At 26.2% G+C, this 25,756-nt stretch overlaps 1 protein-coding gene across 3 annotated transcripts; it reads right to left on the bottom strand.

Moving 5' to 3' along the window:
* Nucleotides 1–1,354: 1,354 nt before the first annotated feature.
* Nucleotides 1,355–24,001, bottom strand: LOC107455905 (saccharopine dehydrogenase-like oxidoreductase). Of its 3 annotated transcripts, none has more exons than XM_071184291.2 (12): nucleotides 23,691–24,001; nucleotides 23,045–23,151; nucleotides 21,865–21,945; nucleotides 19,429–19,558; nucleotides 18,554–18,603; nucleotides 17,360–17,502; nucleotides 16,032–16,152; nucleotides 15,157–15,276; nucleotides 14,408–14,464; nucleotides 12,927–13,050; nucleotides 4,288–4,369; nucleotides 1,355–3,306 (listed from the first exon to the last, which is right to left on the bottom strand). In XM_071184291.2, exons 1-12 carry the CDS (start codon nucleotides 23,875–23,877, stop codon nucleotides 3,207–3,209), a joined length of 1,302 nt encoding a protein of 433 aa, XP_071040392.2. In that variant the 5' UTR covers nucleotides 23,878–24,001; the 3' UTR covers nucleotides 1,355–3,206. The 3 variants fall into 3 exon arrangements, with proteins under 3 accessions (XP_071040392.2, XP_087009522.1, XP_087009521.1); XM_087153396.1 differs by lacking the exon at nucleotides 4,288–4,369 and adding an exon at nucleotides 9,791–9,872 and having other exon boundaries at nucleotides 3,079–3,306; nucleotides 23,691–24,000; XM_087153395.1 differs by lacking the exons at nucleotides 1,355–3,306; nucleotides 4,288–4,369 and adding exons at nucleotides 7,801–8,445; nucleotides 9,791–9,872 and having other exon boundaries at nucleotides 23,691–23,998.
* Nucleotides 24,002–25,756: the final 1,755 nt, after the last annotated feature.

Genomic DNA, 25,756 nt, shown 5'->3' with positions numbered 1-25,756 from the left:
ATATAGTTTTCAGTATTTTTTATTTATCACTTAAGCAATTCACCAAAATTGTTTTAAAAAGCATTTTTGTAGGGTCAACTATTTTGTTATTTTCTGCATGATGTCTTATATCAGACTCAACGTTAATGATTTCAAAGTGTCTAGTCTTTCAAAGAAGCAACTAGTAGCAAGAATCTCTAATCTTGGCACTTTTCAATTAGGATATGTTGACTAGACATACTCCATTCACAGTGTTGTATAGGTAATTTTTTTTCTTCCTCTAACATAGTTTGAATTGAAATACTCAAAATAAATTTAATGAAGTTGAAATAATCCTACATTTTGTTAATTGACACAGTATACTAACCTTTAGTGTTATAAGATGCTATTAGATAGCAGCGTTGAAGAAAAAGAAATTTTAACTTGATGAAATATATTTTGATGGTACTTTGGTTTAAAAGTATTTAAAAAAAAAATTAAAGTAAGAAAGAATTTATAGAATTACGTAATTAATCTTTATTGAAAATAGAAACAACCAAATTAAAATGAAAAAAAAAAAAAAACATATGTAAGTAAATTGTTAAAATACGAGTTCTATTATTATTCAAGCTTTATTAAATATTTTTAAAAATTTAAACTAAGACTATAATTAATTTTTCTGTTGAGATTTTGGAATTTTTTCATTGCTTTCCATAAAAATAATTCAGTTTATATAGATAAAATTTAAATCATTCAATCTATAAACTATTGTTAGGAATTTTCACATTTAGTCTTTTATAATTATCATATAAATTTTTAAATTCATTTTTTTATTAAAATAAAGTTTCCAATTAGTAGTTTGGTTCTTCCTAATAACAAAAAAATTATTTTTTAAATAATATAAAAAAATAAACAGTTATGAAGAAATGTTAAAAGTTATTTCTGTAGACCTTTTCAGAAAAAATTAAATTTGACGAAATTCAATAACAGACAAATTTCTCTGGTTAATGTTTATGAAATGTAGGAATAACATGTCTCTTCTAAGTTCAAATTTTAAAGTCTCTAAATGTTTCTTTTGGTTTATATTGCAATGAAAACAGACTTTAAATATTAATAGATGTTGAAGCACATGTCTGGCAACTTTTTAAGCAATGCATGCAATAAAATAGCTAAAAATAACAATTGTATTAAGTTAACTTTCATTAAAATTAAAAAAATTGTCCAAAAATTAAATATCAATTAATGAGATAATACAATCAATAATATAAAAGACTAACTGATATGAGAGAGAATTCAATATTGAGGTAAAGAAGTGGAAACTAAAACAAATATGATTTCGACAAGAGATTTTATTTGAAGCAAAATATACTTTGCTCTAAGAAAATATAGTAGCAAACAATTGTAACAGGTTTTATTTTTTGGTTTTACAATCTGATACACAATAAAAAATATATTTCCTGCAAATATATATTTTAAAAAGTCATGGTGTCAACAAAGTACAAAAAAGCGTAAGAATAAAAAGTAAAAAATAGTTCCAGATTTAAAACATTCATAATATACCACAATATGCAACATTTAGTAAGCATTAATCACAGGCAACCAAGCATTAATAAAAAATTATAAAGAATCAAACATCAACATTAAGTAAATATAATGGAATATTTTGAAAAGAGAATAAACAACATCTAGAAATAAAAATTCAATATTGTACACATCATAAGCATATAAACTAAAGTTTAAGATTATTTATTAATTAAAGCAAATAGCTATTAAAATTGCAAACTTTTTAACGTAATTAAAATTTTAATACTGTTTATTCAAAATACATATGATATAAAGAATTTTAATCCAAATATTGAACATTAAACTAATACTTAAAGAGGTGCAGTTTATCTTTGTAGCACATAATTGTTATATTTTCCCCTTCAGTTTCGAGAAACCATCCCACTTTAAAATCTGCCTTCTTAAAGTGAGAGAACACATTGCAAGATTAAATTTCATATATTCAACACATTTCACATGCTCCTCCATTACATTATTTTTAAGCATATAAAAATCTAAACATTTTTATAACAGTCTAATAATAGTAAAAAATAAATGTAATTTCTAGTTTCAGTATTTAGCAAAAATCACATCATTTATAAGTTCATTTAAAAAAATAAAATCAAAATAAACATGTTTTAATTTCTGTAAAACATATTAATGAAGCAATAAAGATTAAAAAAAGTTTCAATATTTACCAAACAAGATAAATCAATATTATAAGCTCATTTCTTTTTAAAATTAGAATATTAATTGAAAAAAAAAGAATATAAACAAGGCTAAAATTGATAAAACACATTATACAACAATAAAAAAAAAAAATGTTTTTATTTAACAAATAACACAGTCAAAATTGTAAGCTCATTTTTCATTTAAAAAATCATAACTTTCACAGTTTAATAGGCAAAACATATAAAAATTAAGTACATAAAAAATTGCATATACATATTCAGAAAAAATTTACTTTTTCACCATTTGGTAAAAAATAATCACAAAATAACTTGTTTTGTATGGAAATTATCTTTTACATTTTTTAAATAATATTGAAGAGGGACAGAAGTGCCAGTCAAGTAACATAGTATGCCTAGTTGAATTAGTATAAAAATTTCTGAAATAGAATGTAAATGCTAATATCAATAAGCAATTTAAAATTTTTTTTAGTATATTGGAGAATATTATTTTGCATCGATTATATTTTAAAGGAAAATATCAGAAGTAATCTTGGCTATTTTTAGACATGAACATCAATAAACTATCTTTTAAATGACATTATATGGATGTCATATAAATAACGAAATAATTCTTCCAGCATTCAGCCATAAATACTAGATTACTGTACTATCGATAATTAAGATTGATTTTTTCCCATTTAGTTTAATGTAGATTCAGTTCCCGAAGCATCCTTAGAATTGTCACAAATGGCTAAATAAATGCTTTATGTGTTTCTGAAGTACATTTTGAATAAAATTATGCAAATTCTCTGAGTTCTAACTAACATAAGAAGCTATAAAGTACATTCTAAGGTATTATAGCCTTAAATGGCTACATTTGAACAATTTTCTGCATTTAAATTTGAATATATGCTCCTGCTCATTTAGTAGGGCCACATTTATAATACTATTACTGGCAAATATTTTTATTTAGAAGAATACAAATGAATAACATGCATATTGTTGACAAAGTTTATCGGCCACTAATAATTAACTTTAATTGATGTTTTCAAATTCAAAAGTCATTCCTCGTTTTTTCAATCTTTCTTCAAGAGAAGTTTTAGCAAATGCTACACCAGGAGAAAGAACACCACCTCTGAAAATATATAGAAAGAAAAGCAATTAGCATTGATTTAAATTACACGGAAAGAATTATAATGTGTTAACACGACTAACTAGTAAACCTGCAGAATTAGAATTAAACTGAGCCCAAAATACTTTTTCTCCATAATATGAAACAAACAGGTATATTTCTCAAAATTTTTTTGAAATCTGAATTCAATGCTGTAATGAGATTTTTCGTTTGGTCTTTCAAAGTTAACGTTTTGAAAATGGTTTTACTTTGAAACTAAATTTTCACATGAAGATGGTTTACTCTACTCCACATTTTTAATGCATATTTACAAACATGCATTAGGTATATTTTTTTCAGTGGTGACAATATTTGTTTTTAAATATCAAAATTCCCGGTTTTCAAAGTGAAAATATTGTGACTAATCAATAATTCAAATATATCTATATTACTTAGGCAGTTATGCTTTAAAATATATGGAAAGTAGCTCAATTTTAAGAATATTCTTTCGATAATTTTTATTGTATAATCATTTTGTTAAGTCTATCCCAACACACTATAAGCTGGCAAATATGTTACTGCAATGCAAGGTGAAAAGGAAAATACTTAATTTTTTAAAATACATATTTTACACTATGCTTATAATTAAGTGTAACTTGAGTTATGGATATAACAATCCTTAAAAATGGTTCTTTTTAAAGTTCAAAGAAATTTAATATCGAAATAAAAATTATAATTTAAAAATGTATTTTAAAAAATAGATTAAATTATGATTTAACAAAAAAATTCAATCAATCAAAATCTTAATCAACTGTCAAACAGAATGCATCGACATAATAGAGTACCAGAGATTAATTTTACCTCCTAATAATCATAACATTCAGTGATTAACAGTAAAATAAAAATGAATTAAAAACTTTTATGTGCAATATTTTAACAGCACATATCACTAAAATGTCTTTCTAATACATCAAAGAATTACACTCTATTGACTTGATAACTTACTCTAAACGTAGTTTATCTTTTTCAAGAAGTATAGTCAAACCAGCATTTACCATGCATTTAGCTGTAAGTGCATATGCAGGCTCTAAAAGAAAAATATAAAAATAAAATCATTACTTAGATGAATTTACAAAATTTTGCCATTTTAATGGCTGCAAAATTGAAGTTTCTAAGATTGAAAAAATGAATAGTTAAAAAAATGAAACTCCTGAGAGATTTATTAAACTGTGTAAGATTTCTTCCCTAAAAATATAAGATTATAATAGACCAGATATAAGATTTCTTCCCTAAAAATATAATTGAATGTACTAAAATGTAATATATATTAAATATCAATAATATATAAAAATAATAAATTAATCATGTTATAATTTATATATATTATCAATAATACATAATCAATTTAATATGCATAAAAATTAAAAACTTTTCCAAATTTTGGCAAGATAATAATATAAGCAGTTCAACTAAAGACAATTATAATGTTAACATTTTATCCAAAAATTAACTGAAATGAATTTAAAAATAAGCAGAAATCAACAGTTAGAACTTAATTTGCTAAGTATATTAAAAAAAAAAAAAAAAAATACTGTTTGATGTTCCTACCTTCGGCCTTTGACCTAAACTTCAATGCTTCTACCCCGCAGTTCCATGGTTTCCTAGCTGTCACAATTAACAGCCTCGACATGCACTATCTCTTTCAATAAATTTCATTGAATGACCAAATAGTTTTTATTCAGATAATTACTGATTGCGAGTCTGATGACCAAAAAATTTCAACATCGTGATATTAAATATTTCATTCTTTAAAATATAATGACAATAAGAGGATATAATTCCACTGATCAGTGATTTTGTAAACTCACAGGCATTGCATTATAATCATATTTAATCAATTTAAAAAGATTGTTTGTTTGTTATAACAAATAAAAATGTATATAATAAAATTTCTTGTGATGAAAAATGATGAATGAGATAGTAATTAAAAATGAATAAAAATCGATTCATTTGAACTAAAAGTGTACACTAAGATTTTAAAACTATTGAAAGTGGTTGATTTCACAAGAATTTTAAATAGAAAAGATTTCAAGAATAAAACAAATATGTATTCCAAAAAACATTTTATTTGAGATACTATTGTTTAAATAATAAAATATAGTAATAATTTTTTTTTTTATGATTAAATATATCATTTCTTTTCGATATTTACAATTTGAATCATTACAAAAATATGTTTTGTGCAAATCCAAGTTTTAATATAATTAATTCATAATTGTTAACAAGAAACACAATTTAAAAATATTAATTCCGAAAACTTTGTAGATATAAGATAGTATAATTTATTATTAGTATAGAAGTATTAAAGTAAGAGAGAATTAAAGAGTGGAAAAAACATCCAGAAATAGAAATCAGACAATATCACCGTCTATATATTAGCAAACATGGTATTTTTTAGAAATATTTTAAAATAAAAATTACTAAAACAATTTTTAAGAAACAGAATTACTTATCAGCATATTCTATAATGCCTTAATCAATATGTTTAATACACTTTTAAAATTTTTTCATGCGTAATCCAAACATTTTAAAATATTAAGTTATATTTTTACATTCATTATATTGGTGCAAATACAATTAAGGTTGTTTTTTAATGGTTAGACTGCTTGTTTGTTATCAGTCACTCACATTTCAGAATATATATATATAGTCAGACTCTAAAAACCCCTAGGAAATTACCGAATTATTTCAGCATCCGGAAAAAATATTTTTCATTAATTTTGGCAGATTCTGGACGATTAGAATTTTCAAATCCTCGTCCATTATGGCGGATGCCAGTAGAAAACGAAAACGCTTTACGTTAAGTGAAAAGATGGCAATTTTAAGAGAATTTGATAATAACGTTGGACCATAAAATGCTTTAGCAGAGCATCTTGGGATCTCAGTGTCGACATTAGCAAAAATTGCGAAACAGCGCAAAGAAATCGAAAAAGGATCTGTTGGAGTCGGGGGGAAATCGTCGAAAATCATTGAAAGATACCCCTCTTACTGCTCTTGAATCAGAACTGGTAGAATGGTTTAATATCGTTTGGTCCAAGAATATTGCTGTCAGCTGTTCTTTAATGAAAGAAAAGGCTTTTCAATTAGCAAAGAAGCATGGAGTGACGAACTTTACTGTATCTAATGGTTGGATTGACCGATTTAAGAACCGACATAATTTATGTCAGATGATATGCGACGAAAAGGCAGATGTGGACGAAAATGTTGTAATGGAATGGGAAGAAAAGCAGCAAAAGTTGATTGAAGGATCCATCAGACATCTACAATGCAGACGAAACTGTACTGTTTTATGATTTACAACCAGACAAGACGCTTTGCTATAAAAATAAAAAATGCTTTGGAGGAAAGAAAAGCAAAATAAGAGTAACTGTTTTGCTTACAGCGAATGCAGATGGAACTGACAAGTTAAAATCACTAGTCATTGTACAAAAGTCGTGGATGACTTCTTCTCTATCTAAGATTTTTAGAGGACCCTTGACAAATCTACGAGGATGCAGAAGAAAAAAATTATTTTGTTTTTCGATCGATGTCCTGCTCTAGTTTCCCGCTTAACTAACGTCAAGGTGCTGTTCTTCCCAGCGAATTGCACGAGTGTTCTGCAACCACTAGACTTTGGCATTATTCAATCTGTTAAAGTTAATTACAGAAAGTTACTCATGAGAAAGATAACAGAATCTTTAGATGAAAGTGAGGATAAAAAATACAGGCTCAATGTTTTCGATGCACTCTGTCTAGTGTGACAATATTGGGATCAAGTTTCTAAGAGTACGATAGAAAAGTGTTTTCGGAATGCGGGATTCTTTGGCTCTCAAGTAGAAAGTGGTGAAGTTGACGTTGATGTCCCCATTTCAGAAGAAGTTGCTCCTGGGATAGACTTCAATGATTACGTTACATGTGATGACGGATTGGCTGTTTGTGCAACTGAAGTTACCGAAAGTGTTGACTCGTCGGAAACTATGAACAGTGATTCGGATGAAAACGATGCTCCTGTTAAAATTGTCCCATTTTCTCAAGCCTTAAGTAGCTTAGGAACTGTTAAAACATACCTTATGCAGCAGGAAGTGAAAGATAAAAGTTTTTGATAATCTTCATAAAGTTGAAAAGGAACTTTTTCGGGTAAAAGATCAGGAAAGTCATCAAACTTCCATAACTCAGTTTTTTGTCAAAATAAAACCAATGTTTGTAATAATATTTTCATCTGATGAATAAAAGTTCATGATTTATAGATTATATTTAGATAGTCGTTTATTACTAGTAATTTTTAAGAATACATATGTAAAAAAAATTATTTTTTTTGAACCCTGATTTAACGAATAAAATTTCCGGTCCCGATGAATTCGTTAAATCGGGGTCCAACTGTGTGTGTGTATATATATATATTACTTTCTAACATATAAAAAAACAACAAATATTTTTGAACTAAAAGAAATAGAAAAAAATTTTAAGACAAAATCATTATTTAAACTCATACTATTTAATAAAAATTTATAAAAAGTAACATAAAAATAAGATACAACATGATATAAAAAAATAATAAAATTGACAATATAACATAAAATTTTTTGAAAAGAAGCTCTTGTTTTTTCAAACAGATGGATAAACAATATATATATGACAGAATATATTTTACTGTGGAAATTTTTTTAACACTCTTATAATATTAAAAAAATTAACACTTGAAGTAAAATATTATAAGAAGCATTTAAAAATGATGATGAGCAAATTCATCTTCATTTTCGTCTTAATAACAAATGCATAAGGCAAATACTACAGATATAATATTAGGCAATTAGAGCAAAAGATATAGAAACATTTACATGCCTGACATTTTTAACATAAATAATTAGTTTTTAAAAGTTACTATTGACATTTCAAAGCTTAACCTTTTATAAAAAAATATCATAGTATGTGCTCATTAACCTGTTAAGCAATAATTATAAATCTTAGTAGTAACAACATATTAATCACAGTATTCATAAGCTTCATTCTTTTCATCAGAAGTTTCAGTTAAGAGTTTCAAATTCAAAAGTCATTCCACGGTTTTCTAATCTTTGTTTGAGAGAAGTGTTAGCAAACGCTACACCAGGAGTGAGAACACCTCCTCTAAAAAATAAAAGAAATAAAAACAAAGTACAGTTATTGACTAGCTTAAGTAAGAGTTTCAGCTAAAGTCAATGCTCAACTAAAAAACTACAATTTCATAAATGTAAAAAAGAAACGGTTAATTGGTAAGTAAAGCAAAAACTAACCCTATGTAAAAGATAACCTTTGTGTAAAAGATAATTAAATTTTTCTACTTTTTCTTGCGACTAATCCTTTTTAACAATTACAGCTTTCACTGTCTCACAATAAGTACTTAAAGTAGACATTTCACCGGAAATTAAACATGGCTTTTATATTTTCAAAATTCTGTAAAAACGTAAAAACATCAGTAGAATTTGCATTTCAGAAATTAGGTTAATTTCAACTCATATGAACACACGCAATTGAGCACAGTATTTTATTGTGCCAAACATGTAATATAAAGTTAAACTACAAATATAAGCTCAACCTTTTGATAGCTCTCTTGTTTCCTTGCAGAACCAATCAGCGTTTCTTTCGTAATTACAGTACACAGAAAAGAAATATATGAACATTTGCAAGAATGCCAGAGGGGAAAAAAATGTGGTGTTGAAGCAATTAGGATAAAACAAAATAGATCAAAGTGGTTTGGAGCACTCACAGGAATATGAACTTTTGGGAAAGTGCGAGTGGAAAAAACGGCCAGTTTTTGAATAGGTTAGTAAAACAAAAGATTGAAACAGCTTAAATCACTCAGAGAAATGTGAACAATTGCTAATAAATAGACTGACAGAGAAAAAAAAATGCCTGTCTTGGTGCAGGAGGGAAAGTACTGAGTAGATCGAAGCAATTTGGAATATTCACAGGAGCATTTGGGATGCTGGTGAAAAAAAAAAGGCCTGTTTTAGAGTGGGTTGGAAAAACCAGAGTGAACTGAAACAGTTTGGAGCAGCACTTAACTGGAATGATTACAAAACAGTTCATGTATTAATTTCTAAATCACTATAGCCCTAAGCTTTTTACATAATTTCAAATTTTTTTTAATTCAGCATGAATGGTTTTAGTTTTTAAATCAGAATAGTAGATGAACTCCTGAAAAGATATGAAATTGTCTTTTCAAACCCGTAAAGAAAATGTTACTTATGACTACTTGTTAAAATAAAGATTAATAACATTAGATTTCTTTTTTTTAAAAAAAATTTAAGGTGAGTTAATTATAGGTTCAAAACATAATTTTAAAATAGTTCTTGGTAGCATTAATAGAATTTATTAAAAAAAATACAAAAACAAAACAAATAATTTTCCTTTACAACAAAAATAAAATATTTTCCTTTTTTTATCAGCTCAGTACTCTAGATCAATAACTTATAGTGATGTGTTGACTTACTCTAAAGGTAGTTTATCTTGGTCTTGGAGTATTGTCAAACCAGCTTGTACCATGCACAGAGCAGTTAATGGATATGCAGGCTCTAAATTAAAGAAGAAAAAAAGATTTAAAAAAAATTTAGGAGAATTTTCTTTGTTAAATAAACATTAATTGAAAAAATACATTAAATATAAACACTTATTAAAGTAAATTTAGAACAGGAAGATAAATTTTAGAGCTTTTCCAGAATTTTTATGATAAAATAATAAAAAGGGTGAGTTACATTTATATAACAAATGAGACAATGAAGAAAAATTAGTAAAAAAATTGAAAAAACATTGAAAAAAATATGACAATCAAAGCTGACGTCATCAGCTGAGGTACCAGCTTTGAATTGTCATAAAATGCAAAACTTTTTCTATCAAGAAAGCAAGACAAAAATTCGCTTTCTCTGTACCCCAAAAGTTTTGCCAGTGCCCAAGAATATATAAATCACAAGGAAAAGTAGCATAATTTGTTATACAATACAATTTAAATTACAGAAGCATAAAGCAGTAGAATTAAAACAAGACAAATATAGAAGTAAAATAAGAAAGAAAAATTTACTAGTATAATATAAAATAACATACTATTAAAAATACAGAAGCATAAAGCAGTAGAATAAAAACAAGACAAATATAGAAGTAAAATAAGAAAGAAAAATTTACTAGTATAATACAAAATAACATACTATTAAAAATACAGAAGCATAAACATTCATTAGAATAAAACAAGACAATTACAGTAGGAAAGTAAGAAAGAAACTTATTTGGAATAACAAGAATTTAATAACTAAACAACTCACATGACTGCAAGACACAAATCAGATAAACTAAAATATGAAAACAACTCCCCCAAATCTTCGCGGCTTCTCTTTTTTTTCTCTCTTCTTACAGAAAAAGGACAGTTGTTAAGAAGGTAGTGACGTCATAAAACTATATTTCAGTTTATCTCATTTGTGTCTTGCAGCTGTGTGAGTTGTTTAGTTATTGAATTCTTGTTATTCCAAGTAAGTTTCTTTCTTACTTTCCTAATGCAATTGTCTTGTTTTATTCTAATGAATGTTTATGCTTCTGTAATTTAAATCGTATTGTATAACATTTTCTTGTATTTTATGTATTCCTGGACAGGGGCAAAACTTTTGGGGTACAGAGAAAGCGAATTTTTGACTTTTGTCTTGCTTTCTTGATAGAAAAAGTTTTGCATTTTATGAAAATTCAAAGCTGGTGATGAGGTAAGCTTTGATTGTCATATTTTTTTCAATTTTTTTGATAATTTTTCTTCATCGTCTCATTTGTTTAATTCCTCTTGGTTTCTCTGCTGCTAAGTGCATTTTTTCCATTTGGATATTTTATTTTTATTATTTTTAATTTTATTAATTTTTGCATTAATGTTTTTAATTCCTTTCTATATTGTAATTTTCTTTTCTATATTAAATTTATTGAATTCAGTGGGTTGATAAAATAAGTACCAAGCATGCTTGGATTAAATAGGTTCCTCATTCTGCTGAATACGCAACTGGAGCATCTGCTCCTGCATCCCAGAGCCCAAGATCAAGAAAACTTGGATGAACATAATAGGCTTGATCTTTCTTTGGCTGTCATGCCACTGAGTTTAGAATTCATTTAGATAATGAAACCTTAAGAAAATAAATTCAGTTTATATTTTCCTAAATCTAGTATAATGAATAATATTTTATGATAGCTGTTTATTAGTTGATATTAGTTCTTATCAGCTGCATACCTTTAAACTAGGGGTCTCTAAAATTTTGTGACAAGGGTGGTAATATTGAATGTTTTAACATTATTCAGCAAGCTGAAGGAGCACTTAAGAGCTAGATTATTTAGATTTAATAAAAAGAATAGAACCTCATAATTGAATGCAATATTAAATTATTGCCCAATGAAAAGGAGCAATATTTATCGATCATCAAATGATAATTAATTTTCATGTGTATGTTGTAACTGTTTCTTTTTAAAATCATATTTTTAAGTATTAATGAAAATAAAAATTAAAAAAAAAAGTCATAAAAAATTCAATAACAAAACACAATCAATTTTCTTCAAGTTTAAAAAAAAAAAAAAAAAAAAAAAAAGGGTATAAGTACATTTAAAAATAACATTTAAAAAAAAAAAAAAAAAAGAATGAAGAAAGATGTTTGCATCTTTATACCTTTATTAATGGATGTTATTACAGTGGTTTAAGAGGTCTCTACCTTCCTTATCTTGGATTCCAAGTTAAACATCTAATTTGTATTTTCTGTTATTTTCTTAATATTTAACAAACTATTCATTATATAGTATTATTAAACAGAACAATAACTTTCAAAAATGATAGGAAATATAGGGGTCGCTTAATTAGTTAGGAGAAATAGCGTTTGATAATTTTTAGAACATTTATGAATTTTTTCTTAAAAATTTAAAGCAATCAAAATGATGTGATTTGTGGTTTTGAGTAAGTGATTTAAAGCTACATGTTTTTCAGTTTTTAAAATTTAATCTTATTAGAGTTTAAACCAATGAAAAGTGATTTGGATGACGCTTTAAAGATAATGTCATAAAAACAAAGATACTTATCAAAACTCTAAAAACTAATAACTATTTAAATATTTTTCAAAAACTGTTGATTGCAAAATCGTATTGGGATAATTTTTGGAGAAAAAAGTAATAGAGAATCTAAAATACTGCATACTTTATATCTAAAATTCTGATTGATTATCCTAAAATACTGCCAACTAAAATAAAAATCTGTAATCAGTTTGTTTATAAAAATTAAATGAAAAGGATTAAAAACATATTTAGAATTTTCCCTCTCCATCTCCACCCGTATGACAGTTGGGTTCGGTCGGGAGAATGAAGAGCCTCTTAAGACATTAAGCTGTGGAGTAAAAGGCAGGGGTGCTATTCTTAGTGATTTTTTGAAGCAACATAAGTTTCAGTTATTATATGGTTATAAAATTATCTAAAGTAATCCATAAATCTAAAGTGGCCAGTGCATAATACTAACCACATAGCCACTACTCCAACAACTGGCTATTGTGGGATGACTTGATTTTTTTTATGTTTAGCTATTGTTTTTAACCAAAGAAATATATTAAGAATAAAAAAATAATATTAACCTGGTCCCCTGATGGTGAGTTTCATTCTGGTGTCAGGTTTAGTGGTGTGCTGGTCAGTGGGATCTGACAGTTTTTCTTTCCATCCTAGGCCATATAATGTCAACTTAGTACTTCCTTCCATCACCTAAAAGGAATATAAATGTATATAAATTATTTAAAATCTTTAGGTTTTTATCATCCATTTAGATTTCTTTTTTAAAAATCATTCTTAAAATAAGAAGTTTAGAGTAATTTTTATCTTAAATAACTCTCTATTGTAAAAAATGGAGAAATGTCACTCTTCACTAAAGCTTGGTCACATCAATTCAATACTTAAATTTGGTCTACAATTTTACCTATCCACACAGCAATCACTTTGCAGTTAGTATAATATACAGACGTTTTTAAATTAAACAGATTTTTCAGAACATATTTTTAACATTTCATATCAGCAACTTAAACAGAAATGAAATAATTTTAGCAGAACATTTATTTTTGAATGAAAAGTTTTAATTCTATGTATAATTTTTTAACATAAAATTTTCTTTCTTTAGTAAATTTCAAAAGTCTTAGATAAAATTCTTATAGAGAACAATGCATTTATCAAAACATTAGTAACTTTGCACAAACTGAAGCATTTTAGTAAAACTTTTTAGCAATTGAAACATTTCTACTTTTTGAAAATTTCAAATTTTTTATTAAAATCTGATATACTTTATATCTTCTTCTTTTTCAGCCCCTTGCAGGCCTTGGCTGCCACAACAGCTAACAAATGCCAGTGCCTCCTATCAAAGGCAACTCCCTTCCAATTTCTAATCTTTATGGTTTTCAAATCTTTTTCGATGTCATCAAGCCATCTAGTAGGGGGTCTGCATCTGGGGCGACCCCTCAGGGTTCTTAAAGGTGACAATTCTCATGACGCTAGTTTAAGAGCTTCTCCATAGATGGCCCAGCCATCTCAGGGTATTACTGCAGATTATTTGTGAAATTTGGAGTTGCTTATAGAGTCGGTAGAGCTCGAAGTTATATCTGGTTCCAAAGCATCCCCTTTCTTAAATTGAGCCAAAGATGGCTCTGAGGATCTTTTTATTGAATGTGTCTAGTGTCCGCTGTATATCTGAGTTTAGAGTCCAAGTTTCGTTTCCATAAAGTAGCACAGGAAGTATAGAGTTTTAACTTTGTTTTTCGGTTGTGAAGATTCGATCTTAGCTGTCTCCTACTTCAAACTAATTCTTTTCACTTACTTTTAAAAATTAGAGCACTGTACTACAAATTACTAAAAAAAGCAGCAAACTACAGCAGTTTCACTGCTTGTAGTGAGATACTTTTGACCATAGGAGAGATATTTAAATTTTTCAAGAGTTCAAGTGATGACATAAAAATTAGAGACAATGCGCACTTATGTTAGAGTATTTAAAATTTCAAGTAATGAAATATCAGTAAAATGTTATTGGAAAATGATAATTGGTCTAAAAATGGGAAATAAATTATCTTCAACATACTTGTTTTCGAGTTGGCCCAGTACTTGAAAATACACCAGCAGTAAAAAAAGATGGGTACTATAATAAAATAATAATGAAAGTACTTAAAAGCAATGAATAACAAACAACTTTCACTTTTTGGAAGAGATAAAAATAAAAACACTACACTTATATTACAGTATTTTTTTTAATGCAAATCTATTTGGTATAAAAATAAGACTATGTTCTTTTCTACATTATTTTTAAACAAGCTCCTACACACTCATCTTTAGAAAAAAAATTAAAATAAATTCTTAATGACAAATATTAAAGATGTTTTCAAAATGGTATAGATATATTGCCAAGTGCATTCATGTAAAAAGAAAAAAAAAGCGATAGATTTTTTTCCTACTTAAATGAAAAGTACTAATGCTGCAAATTTAAAATGGTATTTTTATGCAAGGACATTAATTATTGCAGTTCTTTGTGTCTGTTTTACATACAATTTAATTGAATCACATGCTGCAGAAAGCAAAAAAAAGTAGTGAATAAATTCTGCCTTCTTTGCAAGTGCTAAATTAGTTATCAGCTACTAAATTGCAAAAATTTACATTGGATGCATACATTATAATTTAAACATGCTAAAATACTCAAATTAAAGATTCAATAGATTTAAAATCCTCCAACATCAATAATGATACAATAATTTGTTAAAAAATTTAATTAAAACAAATTTAATTTCTACTTTTTAACAGTACAATATATATTTTTTGTTTTGTAGTACAACAAACCTTTGCCAATAGGTATCGACCGAAAGAAAACGACGTCATGAATCCAAAAAATCCAGCAAACATTATGAGTAACAATCCAGTAAAAAATGAAGATAACTTCATGTAACCATGAGACAAAATCTAAAAAATATTTATTTTTTTAAAAACAAGGAAGAAACATTATATAGAAAACAAACAAACTAGAATTAAAGTATGAAAAATTAGGTTTTGCATAGAAATATAAATTAAAACAAATTGATGGAGAAAATTCTAATTACACAAGTATATATACATATGGGAGTTGTTATTGACTATCATCCTTGATTCACCAACAGTATAGTGGTGCCAGACTGTCTACAAGGGAAAAGTCCTGTAATTCATGATGCCAGAGTGTCTTGAAGGGAAAAGTCAATAAATTTCATAGATTCAATTGACTAATTCTTCTCTTTAGAATTATTGATTCTTTAGACAGTATTTGATCTGAAACGTTGTGTGCAGGCAGCTCTGTGCTATTCATGTCGCTGTTATACTTTCACTATTAAATTTGTTAAGTTAATTATTGTCTTTTTTCCCGCATTGCCCAATAAATCACTACACACACATATATATATAAAGTGATTTCCACCACCTGAATCGATGAAAAAAATCTCTGACAATTAGGCTGACAGGAACAGGATCTAAGAAATTATCCATCTATCACCCAAGATATTTTTTGTCATTTTACATTGAGATCATTATAGATTCAAATCTGGACCACTTTATTGAGAGGCAATTACCTTTCTGTGCCCTGAACTATCCTACTTTGCTAGCGATAGCAATAATTAAATCTCTTTTGTCATCCTGACTCAAAGAACATATTTCTTTCTTTTTATTTCCATAAAAAAACATTAACTTACTGGTCGCTCTTTTAAGTAATTATGGCGAAACAACTGACTTCTTAAAATGACTCGCTCATCTGGACCCAGAAACCAAAGACCCCATCCTTTCTCTTCAGAAATATAAGAAAGTGGAGGTAATCTGGGGAAAAAATATTATCACATTAAACTAAGAAAGCTTCCTTTTACAAAGATATGTAGCAAAATATTTTACCAATCATTTAAAAGCAATTTTTTTCCAATAATTTAATAGATTAATCCTAAGGAATAGTAATTTGAGGAATTAAAAATAGCCTTTTTGAACGTGCATTAATAAAGTAAAAATAGCAGCAAAAATTCACAAATCTTTTTATTCTTATTCTTTTGAAATAATCATATATAATTACAAAGAGTTTCTCATGATAAATTTAAAATAAATTAAACATCATAACTCCTGTCAATACAATAAGTAGGACTTTTTTTTAAAAATAAAAGTGAGATTAATTTCTTATTTAAAGTTTTTAATTATACTATTAAAAAAAGTGTGAAATATGTTTAAAATTATAAAATAAAGTTTTAATAAGCACGTTGATTTTTGAATTTAATTTAAAAATATGAAATAAGGTGAAATATGTATAACACAAAATAAATACTCAATAATACAAAAATTTGCTAAGATGGAAAAAGGATCTTAACAATATAGAAACTGTGATCTTTTCTTTCTCTCATCTTTTTAATAACCAGTTTGTGATACTTTATCATAAGCTGAAACAATCTAAAAATTTTCAAACAACCATCTTATATACATTGACAAATGGTGAACTTAGTTTAGAAGTTCCAGATCCCTTTAACACAAAACAAATTCTCAAAATTTCCCAAAGTTCTTGTATTTAGTCTTTTTTCTTCTTCTTTTTTTCATTTATTTAGTTTTGCCTTAATTACATGTCCTCTTTTGAAAATACACAAAATTTAAATGACTAATAAAAAAAATCTTTGAATTGATTTCAAATTAAAAAGTTTACTACACTTAGCAAGATTCACTACATTTGAAAGTAGTTAAAAAAGATGCAAAATATAACCATTGAGGAATAACTGCCATACATCAAAAATAAGTATCACAACTCACTTAAATAAAATTATGTCAATTTTCTTGTTATGACTCTTAATAAAATTTGTATTTAAGCACTTAAATCAAATGTATTTTTCTGAAAAAGAAGTGTTTTTAAACCATAATTTGTGAGGTTTCTTATTATTTTCCTAATTTAATTTTTTTTTTTAACTTACTTTCAAAGCAGAATTTATTTGTGACTCAAAGTAATAAATAGCAATATGAATTAATAAATATAGCACTATGAACTGAAATTCTGTACCTCCAGGGCAATTGATATTTTGGTGATGGTAGATCTTCTTTAAACAGCTTTTCTTTCAGAGCTATATCAGCTTCTTTGACAAACATATTATCCCAAAATGAGTAAACAGCCGAGAGAAAAGTTCCAATGTTTGTAGATCGACCCTAAGAAACATATTTTTTTATAAAATAAAACTACTGCTCATAATAATAATAAAGAGTTATTTTATCAACAAAATTTTACTAAAGATATTTTATTGGATAGCTCAAACAAATTCTAGCGAAACATTTCAGAAAGCTTTTTGGAACAGAAAAAAAAGTGCTTGAGTGATAATTAAAGTGTTAAAGATGATACTGTTGTGGATTGGATTGAATTCTACAATGGCTGTATGTAAGTGAATCTGATTTATTTTACTTAAAAAGTGAGTAGGTGTACCTTAAAACTCATTAAAGTGGTTGGAAATATATATTATTTTGTGCTTAATAGTTCAGAATATAACTGAAGTTAATAGAGCTATAGATGACGGTATAATATAAAAAAAAGGAAAGAAAAAGTGTATTGTATAAATAACTAATTATTGCTAAAAAGCTATAATAAATAAAAACATTTATTAATTAAATGTTATATTAATATTAACATTTAAAAAAGTGCAGTATACATGGTAGTAATTAAACCAAAATAAAAACATTTACTTATTTTGGTTTAATTACTACCATGTATACTGCACTTTTTTAATAGCCTTTAAAGAAATGGTAGCAAAAAAAGTATGAGAATAACGTAAACTATTTAATAAAGAATTATTTAATATTTTAATTGAACCTTTGAAAATTTTATTTGAGAAAAAGGGAAAGAAAGCATAACATTATAGTCATCTTTAAATGACATATATTTTGTCACACAACCTTTAAAGTTTCAAGCATGTTATAATACAATATTTTAAAAATAAATAAAAAAACAGTGTATTAAGGTTGATATTGACTATAAGTGATGAAAAATTATTCTTCAATAAATAAATTACAAACAAAAAACTCTTTTTTATATAGGTTATAAAAAAGGGAATGCGAGTTATTTTTTGATACTATGTATAAGATAGATTGTTGATTTAAAATTAAAATATTACATTATGAATTAATCATTATAAAATAACAGCATAAATATTTTTTGAACAATATGTAATTAATTTCCATAATAAAAATATATAATATTTTTTTTTACTTCAGGCCCTACTCCAATGCTGATATAATATTCAACAGAGTTCAAATCACCTGAAACAGATTAAAACATTACGTTTAAAATTGAAAATAACATTAATTATAACATATTTCTATTATAATTTGTTAAGAACATTTTTTTTAAGAAAAGTAAGGTTATAGAAAAGGTAATATATAAAGGTATTTAATTGAGAATATAATAAACTCCCTATTATCTACATTGCAGTTTATCCAGTTTGGTTTGAAGGCTTAACATTGTATGCATGTAAACAAAATAATAAATACAACTTTAGAAAATTAGTAATTTGTTCAAAATAAAAGTTTGTGTTATAACATTTTGTCTATGTGAAAATGCATGAGAATTAGTTTCACAGTAATTTCTGTACACGAGTTTCAATTTCGCAAAATTTTGACCAGATAATATAAAATGTTTCCTTTTACTCTTATATTCTTGGTAATTTTTATTTTATTTTGTACAATAACAAAATTTTATTAAGAAACATCAAATTTATAAATGTCAGAAAAAAGATACAAGTGACATTTTTGACCTATCAGCATTTGCTGGATCATATTATACTCAGTATAATCCAGAGTAAATTATAAATAAAAATAATATAATTTGAATAAAATTATTTTAGATAATATATTTTGGGAGCTTTTATATATACAGAAACTGGTGGACCTCTATAGCAAAATTATCAAAAGAATTTTTTGTAGGAGTACTTACTTTTTTTTAACAAGTCATTCAAAGTTACAAAAAAAAAATAAACAATAAATCTTAAACTGATATTAAAAGAATGTTATTAAAATTATTTAATAGATTGAAGAATAAATATTTTATAGAATTGCAAAATAAAAAATAGCTAATTTTCAACTAACCAGGAAAATGTTTTTTCAAGAGAGTCATTCCATAGTCCCCAGGGATGCTGTCAAATCCACAAGCTCCAACAATATAAACATTTTTCTCACGTGCAGCATCAAAATACTTGATCTGAGTTTCTTCTAAAAACTATTAAAAAATATTTTTTACACTATTAATCCTTTATAAGTTCATACGAGTTCAACAAGTTAACCAGAAATCTTATTAGTTTCAAGCAACTTAATTTCTACGCCTTGAACAAACATAATATTCCATAAAAAAATTTTTTTTTCCAAACACGCATTAAATGAAGAAAAAGAAAAGAAAATCACAGCAAAAGAAAAATCAAAATGCATGGGCCAACAATGTTATTTTTTGAAGAACATTCTTATAACCTTCAAATTGGAATCAAAGCACAGAATAGTGTTTTCTGCCACCAACAATCATTCGAAAATTTAAATCAGCAATTGACCTTGATTTCCAGAAGGCTTTTCATATACTAAAACAGCAATGTTTCAGTAAATAATTTTTCATAGTCACATCTTTTATCAAATGCCTTATATGTTTTGTTATAATTTTTATTTTATTTTTCTCACTGGATGGTGATACCTGTTCCACTTGAATATTAGCTCTTGAACTGCTTTTCTGCTATTTTGCTCAATTTTGTATTAGTAAATGAATTTTCCTTCTTTTTTTCTTCAATTCATTTGAATGATTTTGATTCAAATCAAGTTTAAATATATTTTGAAAAACAGTGGGAGTGTTTAAAAAGGAGTTGTGTTGCTTGGTGATATAAAAAGAAAAGGAGTAAAAGTTAATACTAGGTTAAAAAATAAATAAATTAAATAAATAAATAAAATAAAAAAGAAAAGAAGGAAAAAGAAATTATGACTAAAAAAATATTTTTCTTTTCTTCTTTTCTACCTGTATTTGTAAAGTTTCTACAATTCATTTGAATGAATTTGATTCAAATCAAGTTTAAATATATTTTGAAAAACAGTAGGAGTGTTTAAAAAGGAGTTGCTTAGTGATATAAAAAGAAAAGGAGCAAAAGTTAATACTAGGTTAAAAAATAAATAAATAAATAAAATAAAATGAAAAAAGAGAAAAGAAAGGAAGAAGGAAAAAGAAATTATTACTAAAAAACTATATTTAAAAAAAGTAAAAGCTGGCAGAGAAAATTATTTAAATAAAATCTCTCAATGCAAATAAAACAAAAAAGGGATAAAATTATTAGTTTTTTCTTTTATGATGGTTTGTATTTGAGCCTATTTAAAGTTCCTTTAAAGGAAACTCATTACCATATAATGACTGGGACATAAAAATGAAAATAATAACAAGAGTATTGAATATTAAAAAGATTAGATCAGAAGGAATAGTTATTAAATAAATGAAACATAGAATAATTTTTTTCCTGTTTCTTTTTCATGAGCTTTCTTGTTTAAAAATTTAGTTTTTTTTCCCTTCCTTACTTCAATTATTTTGAGTACCTTTTAGCTTTTTTCTTTCTTTCTTATAATCTTTCATTTTATCTTTAATAAGCAACTAACCTAAATTTCTCCCTTTCATTCATTTTTATTATTTTCTATAAGCAGTGTTTTCTATTTTTATTTATTAAGCTTTATTTTTTTAAATAAAATTCTAGTACTGCACTTTTTCATGGAAAAAATAAAACTTAGTACACTAACTAGAAAATCTGAAATTTCAGAATAAACTAAATGAGTTTTTTCTTTTAGTATTTCAGTTTTGTTCCTCTTAACCTTTATTATTTCTTTAAAACCATTAGTTTTTTTTTTAAATATTCAGGTTTTCAGGATGCTTTGTTCTGAGTGATTCATCTTCTTTTGACAGTTCCTTTTATAATTTAAATCATTCATTATTATTTAAATTATATACTTATCATTTTTTTTATCATTTACTTATCATTTTAAAGGTGTAAACAATATTTGAACCTAATTTCACCTTGGTTAAATCAGATAATCTATTATTTTGTAATATTTCTAAAATGCATTCGGGATTCATAATTTTTTAAATTCAAACAGTAATACAGTGATAACAATAATCAAATTAATTACCAATAATAATTAATACCGGTAACTTCATACAAGAACAACCAATATCAATGTATGGAGAAAAGACCTACATGCATTCAGCTAAAAACTTATTTTTACAACTTGGGTCAATTTTGGTACCATAACATAAACATAAAATAGCCATTGCAATAATTTTTAAATAAATTATAAAAATTTTGCAGCCTAAGTTTTAGAATACTGATATTGCTTGTTTTGCATTAAGCCTCAAATACAATTAGATTAAACAAACAATGGATAACAAGTAAACTAGGATTTGTGAGTTGAAAAGGGACAAAAGCTTTATAGTTCAGGGATGTGTCAAGGTGTAAATAAAACATTAAGGCTATGTTTACTTTAAATGAATTTTAAAAAAAAAGACTAAACCTTTAGTTCTCCACTAATATCAACATGATGAGTTCCATTTTCTAAACAAGCTTTTATTACAGGTTCCCCAAACAATTTGTACTGAAAAAAAGGGATTAATTAAAAAATAATAATTAGCAAATAGTTTTATACTTACAAAAACTGAAAACAAACTATTCCTGTTATATTTTCAAAAATTTTTTTTTTCAATTACATATTGTATTCACATAATATGCCTACATATCTTAAGAAATTTTGAATACTTAGGCTAACATAGAAATGTTTCTCAGCACATAAGTCACAAAACATATATCATTTGATGCATAATTTACATGTGTTGCTAAATGTAAAAATATTTAAAATAAATAACAATAAAGTCATATAAAGAAACACAAACTAAAATCTACAATTTCAAGTATAAATTCAATGATATTAAATAAGTATGTAAAAATATACTATTAAACTCTTCAATGAATTGCTTACTTTCTACAAATTGAAGTGTTTTGAAAATTAATGGTTGTAGGTAAAGTTAATTTCAAATAGTTTGCAATCAAATACTTTAAACCGAGGTCACATATAATGTTTGCTGAATTATAAATCACATATGCATTTATTTAATAAAATAAAACAAGTTAAAAAGGTGTTACTGTTGTTTTGTTCAATGAAAGACATAATTGAACAAAAGTATTTTTTAGAATTAAATTAATAAATAAAAACTTTCAGTATGAATAAAGATGATCCAAAGATCTTGAATTTAGTATTTTAAAACTTAATATTTTTTTTTAATATACTCATTTATAAAACCTTTTCAGTTTATATTAAAAAAATGTCCACCATTTTATTTGACCTATTTTATCAAATTTTAAACTTTAGACAAAGTAACAGAATTTAAGGCATGAATTTCAGATAAAGATTATTATTGCACAAATTCAGCTTAATCCAACATACATGCAGCAAAATTTGCGAATAAAAGGGGTCCTTTATAAATTATACATAAAAACTTTATGTTGTTTAAATTTATTTTAATGATACAGGGGAAAAAAATAGAATAAATTCCTTTCTGTTAAGCCTGCAGTCAAGTAAAAGAAAGAAAATCTTGACATTTTGTTTTTTGAGGTATTCTTTCAATTTAGCTTTCTAATTTTTCATTAGAAATAAGAATAAAGTTAGTTACAAATTAAGGTAGGAAAAGGCTACTTACAGGTCCAACACAATTAAGTATCAACTTAGACCTTTTGCACATATTTGATAAAGATGTGTCACTCTTAACATCAGCCTCAATTATAGGAGTCTTGCTAATATCAATCTCTAAAAGGAATAAAATTGATGAATATTTTTTTCATCATATAAAGCTTGTATTATAACTAATATGTGCAAGTTTTAATAGTTCAAAAATTTGTAGCTCATTTTTTCAATAATAATTTGTTATAATAGAAAATAATGTTATATATGTCCTTAAATGCATTAAAGTAATTCAAAGATGAGTTAGGATGTTTTTCAAGAATGAAATATTATTTAATGCTTTTATTTTCAAGTATAAAGTACAAATAAATTTTCTAAACCAGTTTAAACAAATTTTAAATTAAAGTGAAAATTGATAAACAGAAAAAAAGTGATAGTAAAACAAACTTTGGTAGATATTTTACTTTTTTAGGTTTAAGTGAGGTTATTTAGGAATTAACATTACAAAAAGCATACAGCAATTTGATAACAAAAAGAATCATTCTCTATCATTAATACAAATTTAAAACTTGTCAATTAATTCTTCACAATACTTTTAGAATTACAATTTTAATAAAAACACTGAGATCACACAAAAGCATATAAAAACTTCTTATATAGTTTACCTTGTCCAAGATATTCTTTAACAATATCCAATGATTCTTTTAATTTTTCCTTATTCCTGCCAGCAATAGCCCATTTAATGTCAATTGACTTAGAAGAATGAGCCAATTCTTCTATTACATATCGGCCAGTGTATCCAGTAGCACCGAAAATTATAATATCAAATTCTCTATTTTTAATTTCAGACATTTTTTGATGAACTTGAAGCAAAGCGGGAGGAAAGTCAGAAAGTGACAGTCATGTAAAAGAAAACTTCCTATACCGGTTGCAACCTTTATTCCTTTTTATCTTGGTTTTGTTTACGAATAGAGATGGGAATTTTCAATACGTTTCCGGGTGCTTAGTTTTGTTTTATATAGCTTACTATTATTATGATCTCTTTTTATTATAGAGGGCGCTACAAATTGGACCCATATATCGGATGTTATTTTTGACACTGGGAACGCTGCGAGCTGTTGACTGTCTATACTCCCGGGTTACTATTTTTGCTGTGCTTTAAAGCCGTTTCGCTTACAACGTGATGTGATCATTGTGTTTTGTGACTTTCTTGTAGTATTTCTTGCACACGAGTATTTGTAACCTGATTTATTACTTGTTTTTAAAAGAAGAATTGTTATAAGAAACGTCATTTGAAACATGTCTTTTCAAGACGCTAGAATTGTCATTTGAAAAAAGAATCGTTATAAAAACTTATCTTATTAACAAAATACCAACTTATAAATTTAATCCTAAAAGATAATTTGTTCGAAAATTGAAATTAAGTTCATTGGTGCATGGCTTGCACCAAGAACAAACAGTAATAAACAAGTGAAAAGGGACCAAATCAGAACTGCCAAAAAAAAGCGAACCCTTATGAAAATTTAAGGTATATTTAAGGTTGATTTGAGGTATTTTTGAGGTATTAAGGTTGTTTTGAGGTATATTTGAGGTATATTTAGGGTTGCAGAGAAAACAGCAATAAAAGTTATACCACGTAAAGGTTGTAATTAAGGTGTACGAGGTTGATTTATATATACTTCAGCTTGTTTTGAGGTTGTTTAAAATTCACTTCAAATCAACCAGACTGATACGGAGGTTTCTAAGTTATACCAGGTTTATTTTCTTACACTTGTAACAAAAGAGGTATTTTTGAGGTATAAAATTTTTTACCTTATTTCAACAAACGATAAAAAGGTATTTATTGAGGTATATGAAGTCATTTTATTTATACCTAAGCTTATTTTGAGGTTGTTTTAAATTCACTTCAAATCATCCAGACTGATAAGATGATTTTTAAGGTACACGAGGTTGTTTCTCTTACACTTGTAACAAAAGAGGTATTTATGAGGTATAAAAAAAATCAACCTTATTTCAACTAACGAGAGTGAGGTAATTACGAGGTATAAAAAATATACCTTTTTTCTACTAACGATATTGAGGTATTTATGAGGTTTAAAAAAATATACCTTATTTCAACTAAAGAGAGTGAGGTATTTATTGAGGTGTTGAAGTCATTTTATTTATACCTAAGCTTGTTTTAAGGTTGCTTAAAGTACACTTCATATTAACTAACTCACTTCCCAGAGTTCCATGCGAGCCGGCAAATGGCGTGTGTGTTGACAATCGAAAGTCTATTCGAAATTCGGTAAGTGTGCTTGACATTTATTAATTTAGTTTTATCACTTTTAATCAAATATGCTTCAATTTTGAAACTTAAATTTTATTATTTTTGTTTTAACTACGCGTCCTGACCTTAAATAATTTAAGTTGGAGGATATTCTTAGAGGCTATCGTTGTAGGCTTAGCAATAAGAGAGAATAACCGAAATATTTCTCGTCACTGTTTTGGGTAACATTACTGGTGAATCATTGCAGCAGGTTATGCACAGTATATTTCATTGTTTGTAGTTCAGTCAAATAGAACTATTTTTTTTATTTTGCTTAAATGTATATGTTTTAACGTAGCAGTATGCACGCTGATTAATTGAGAAAAATGTTCACAATTTCTCTTATAAATAAATCATTGAAACTTGAAAGATTTTTAAAATAGCAATTTTGCTTTGAAATTCTACTTTAGCTGTATGCTTATC

This window comes from Parasteatoda tepidariorum, chromosome 10 (assembly GCF_982258835.1).
Source record: "Parasteatoda tepidariorum strain Cologne lab strain chromosome 10, Ptep-v5.0, whole genome shotgun sequence".
NCBI lineage: Eukaryota > Metazoa > Arthropoda > Arachnida > Araneae > Theridiidae > Parasteatoda > Parasteatoda tepidariorum.
The sequence above is the reverse complement of the archived record's forward strand: the minus strand, read 5'-3'. Positions and strand labels throughout refer to the sequence as shown.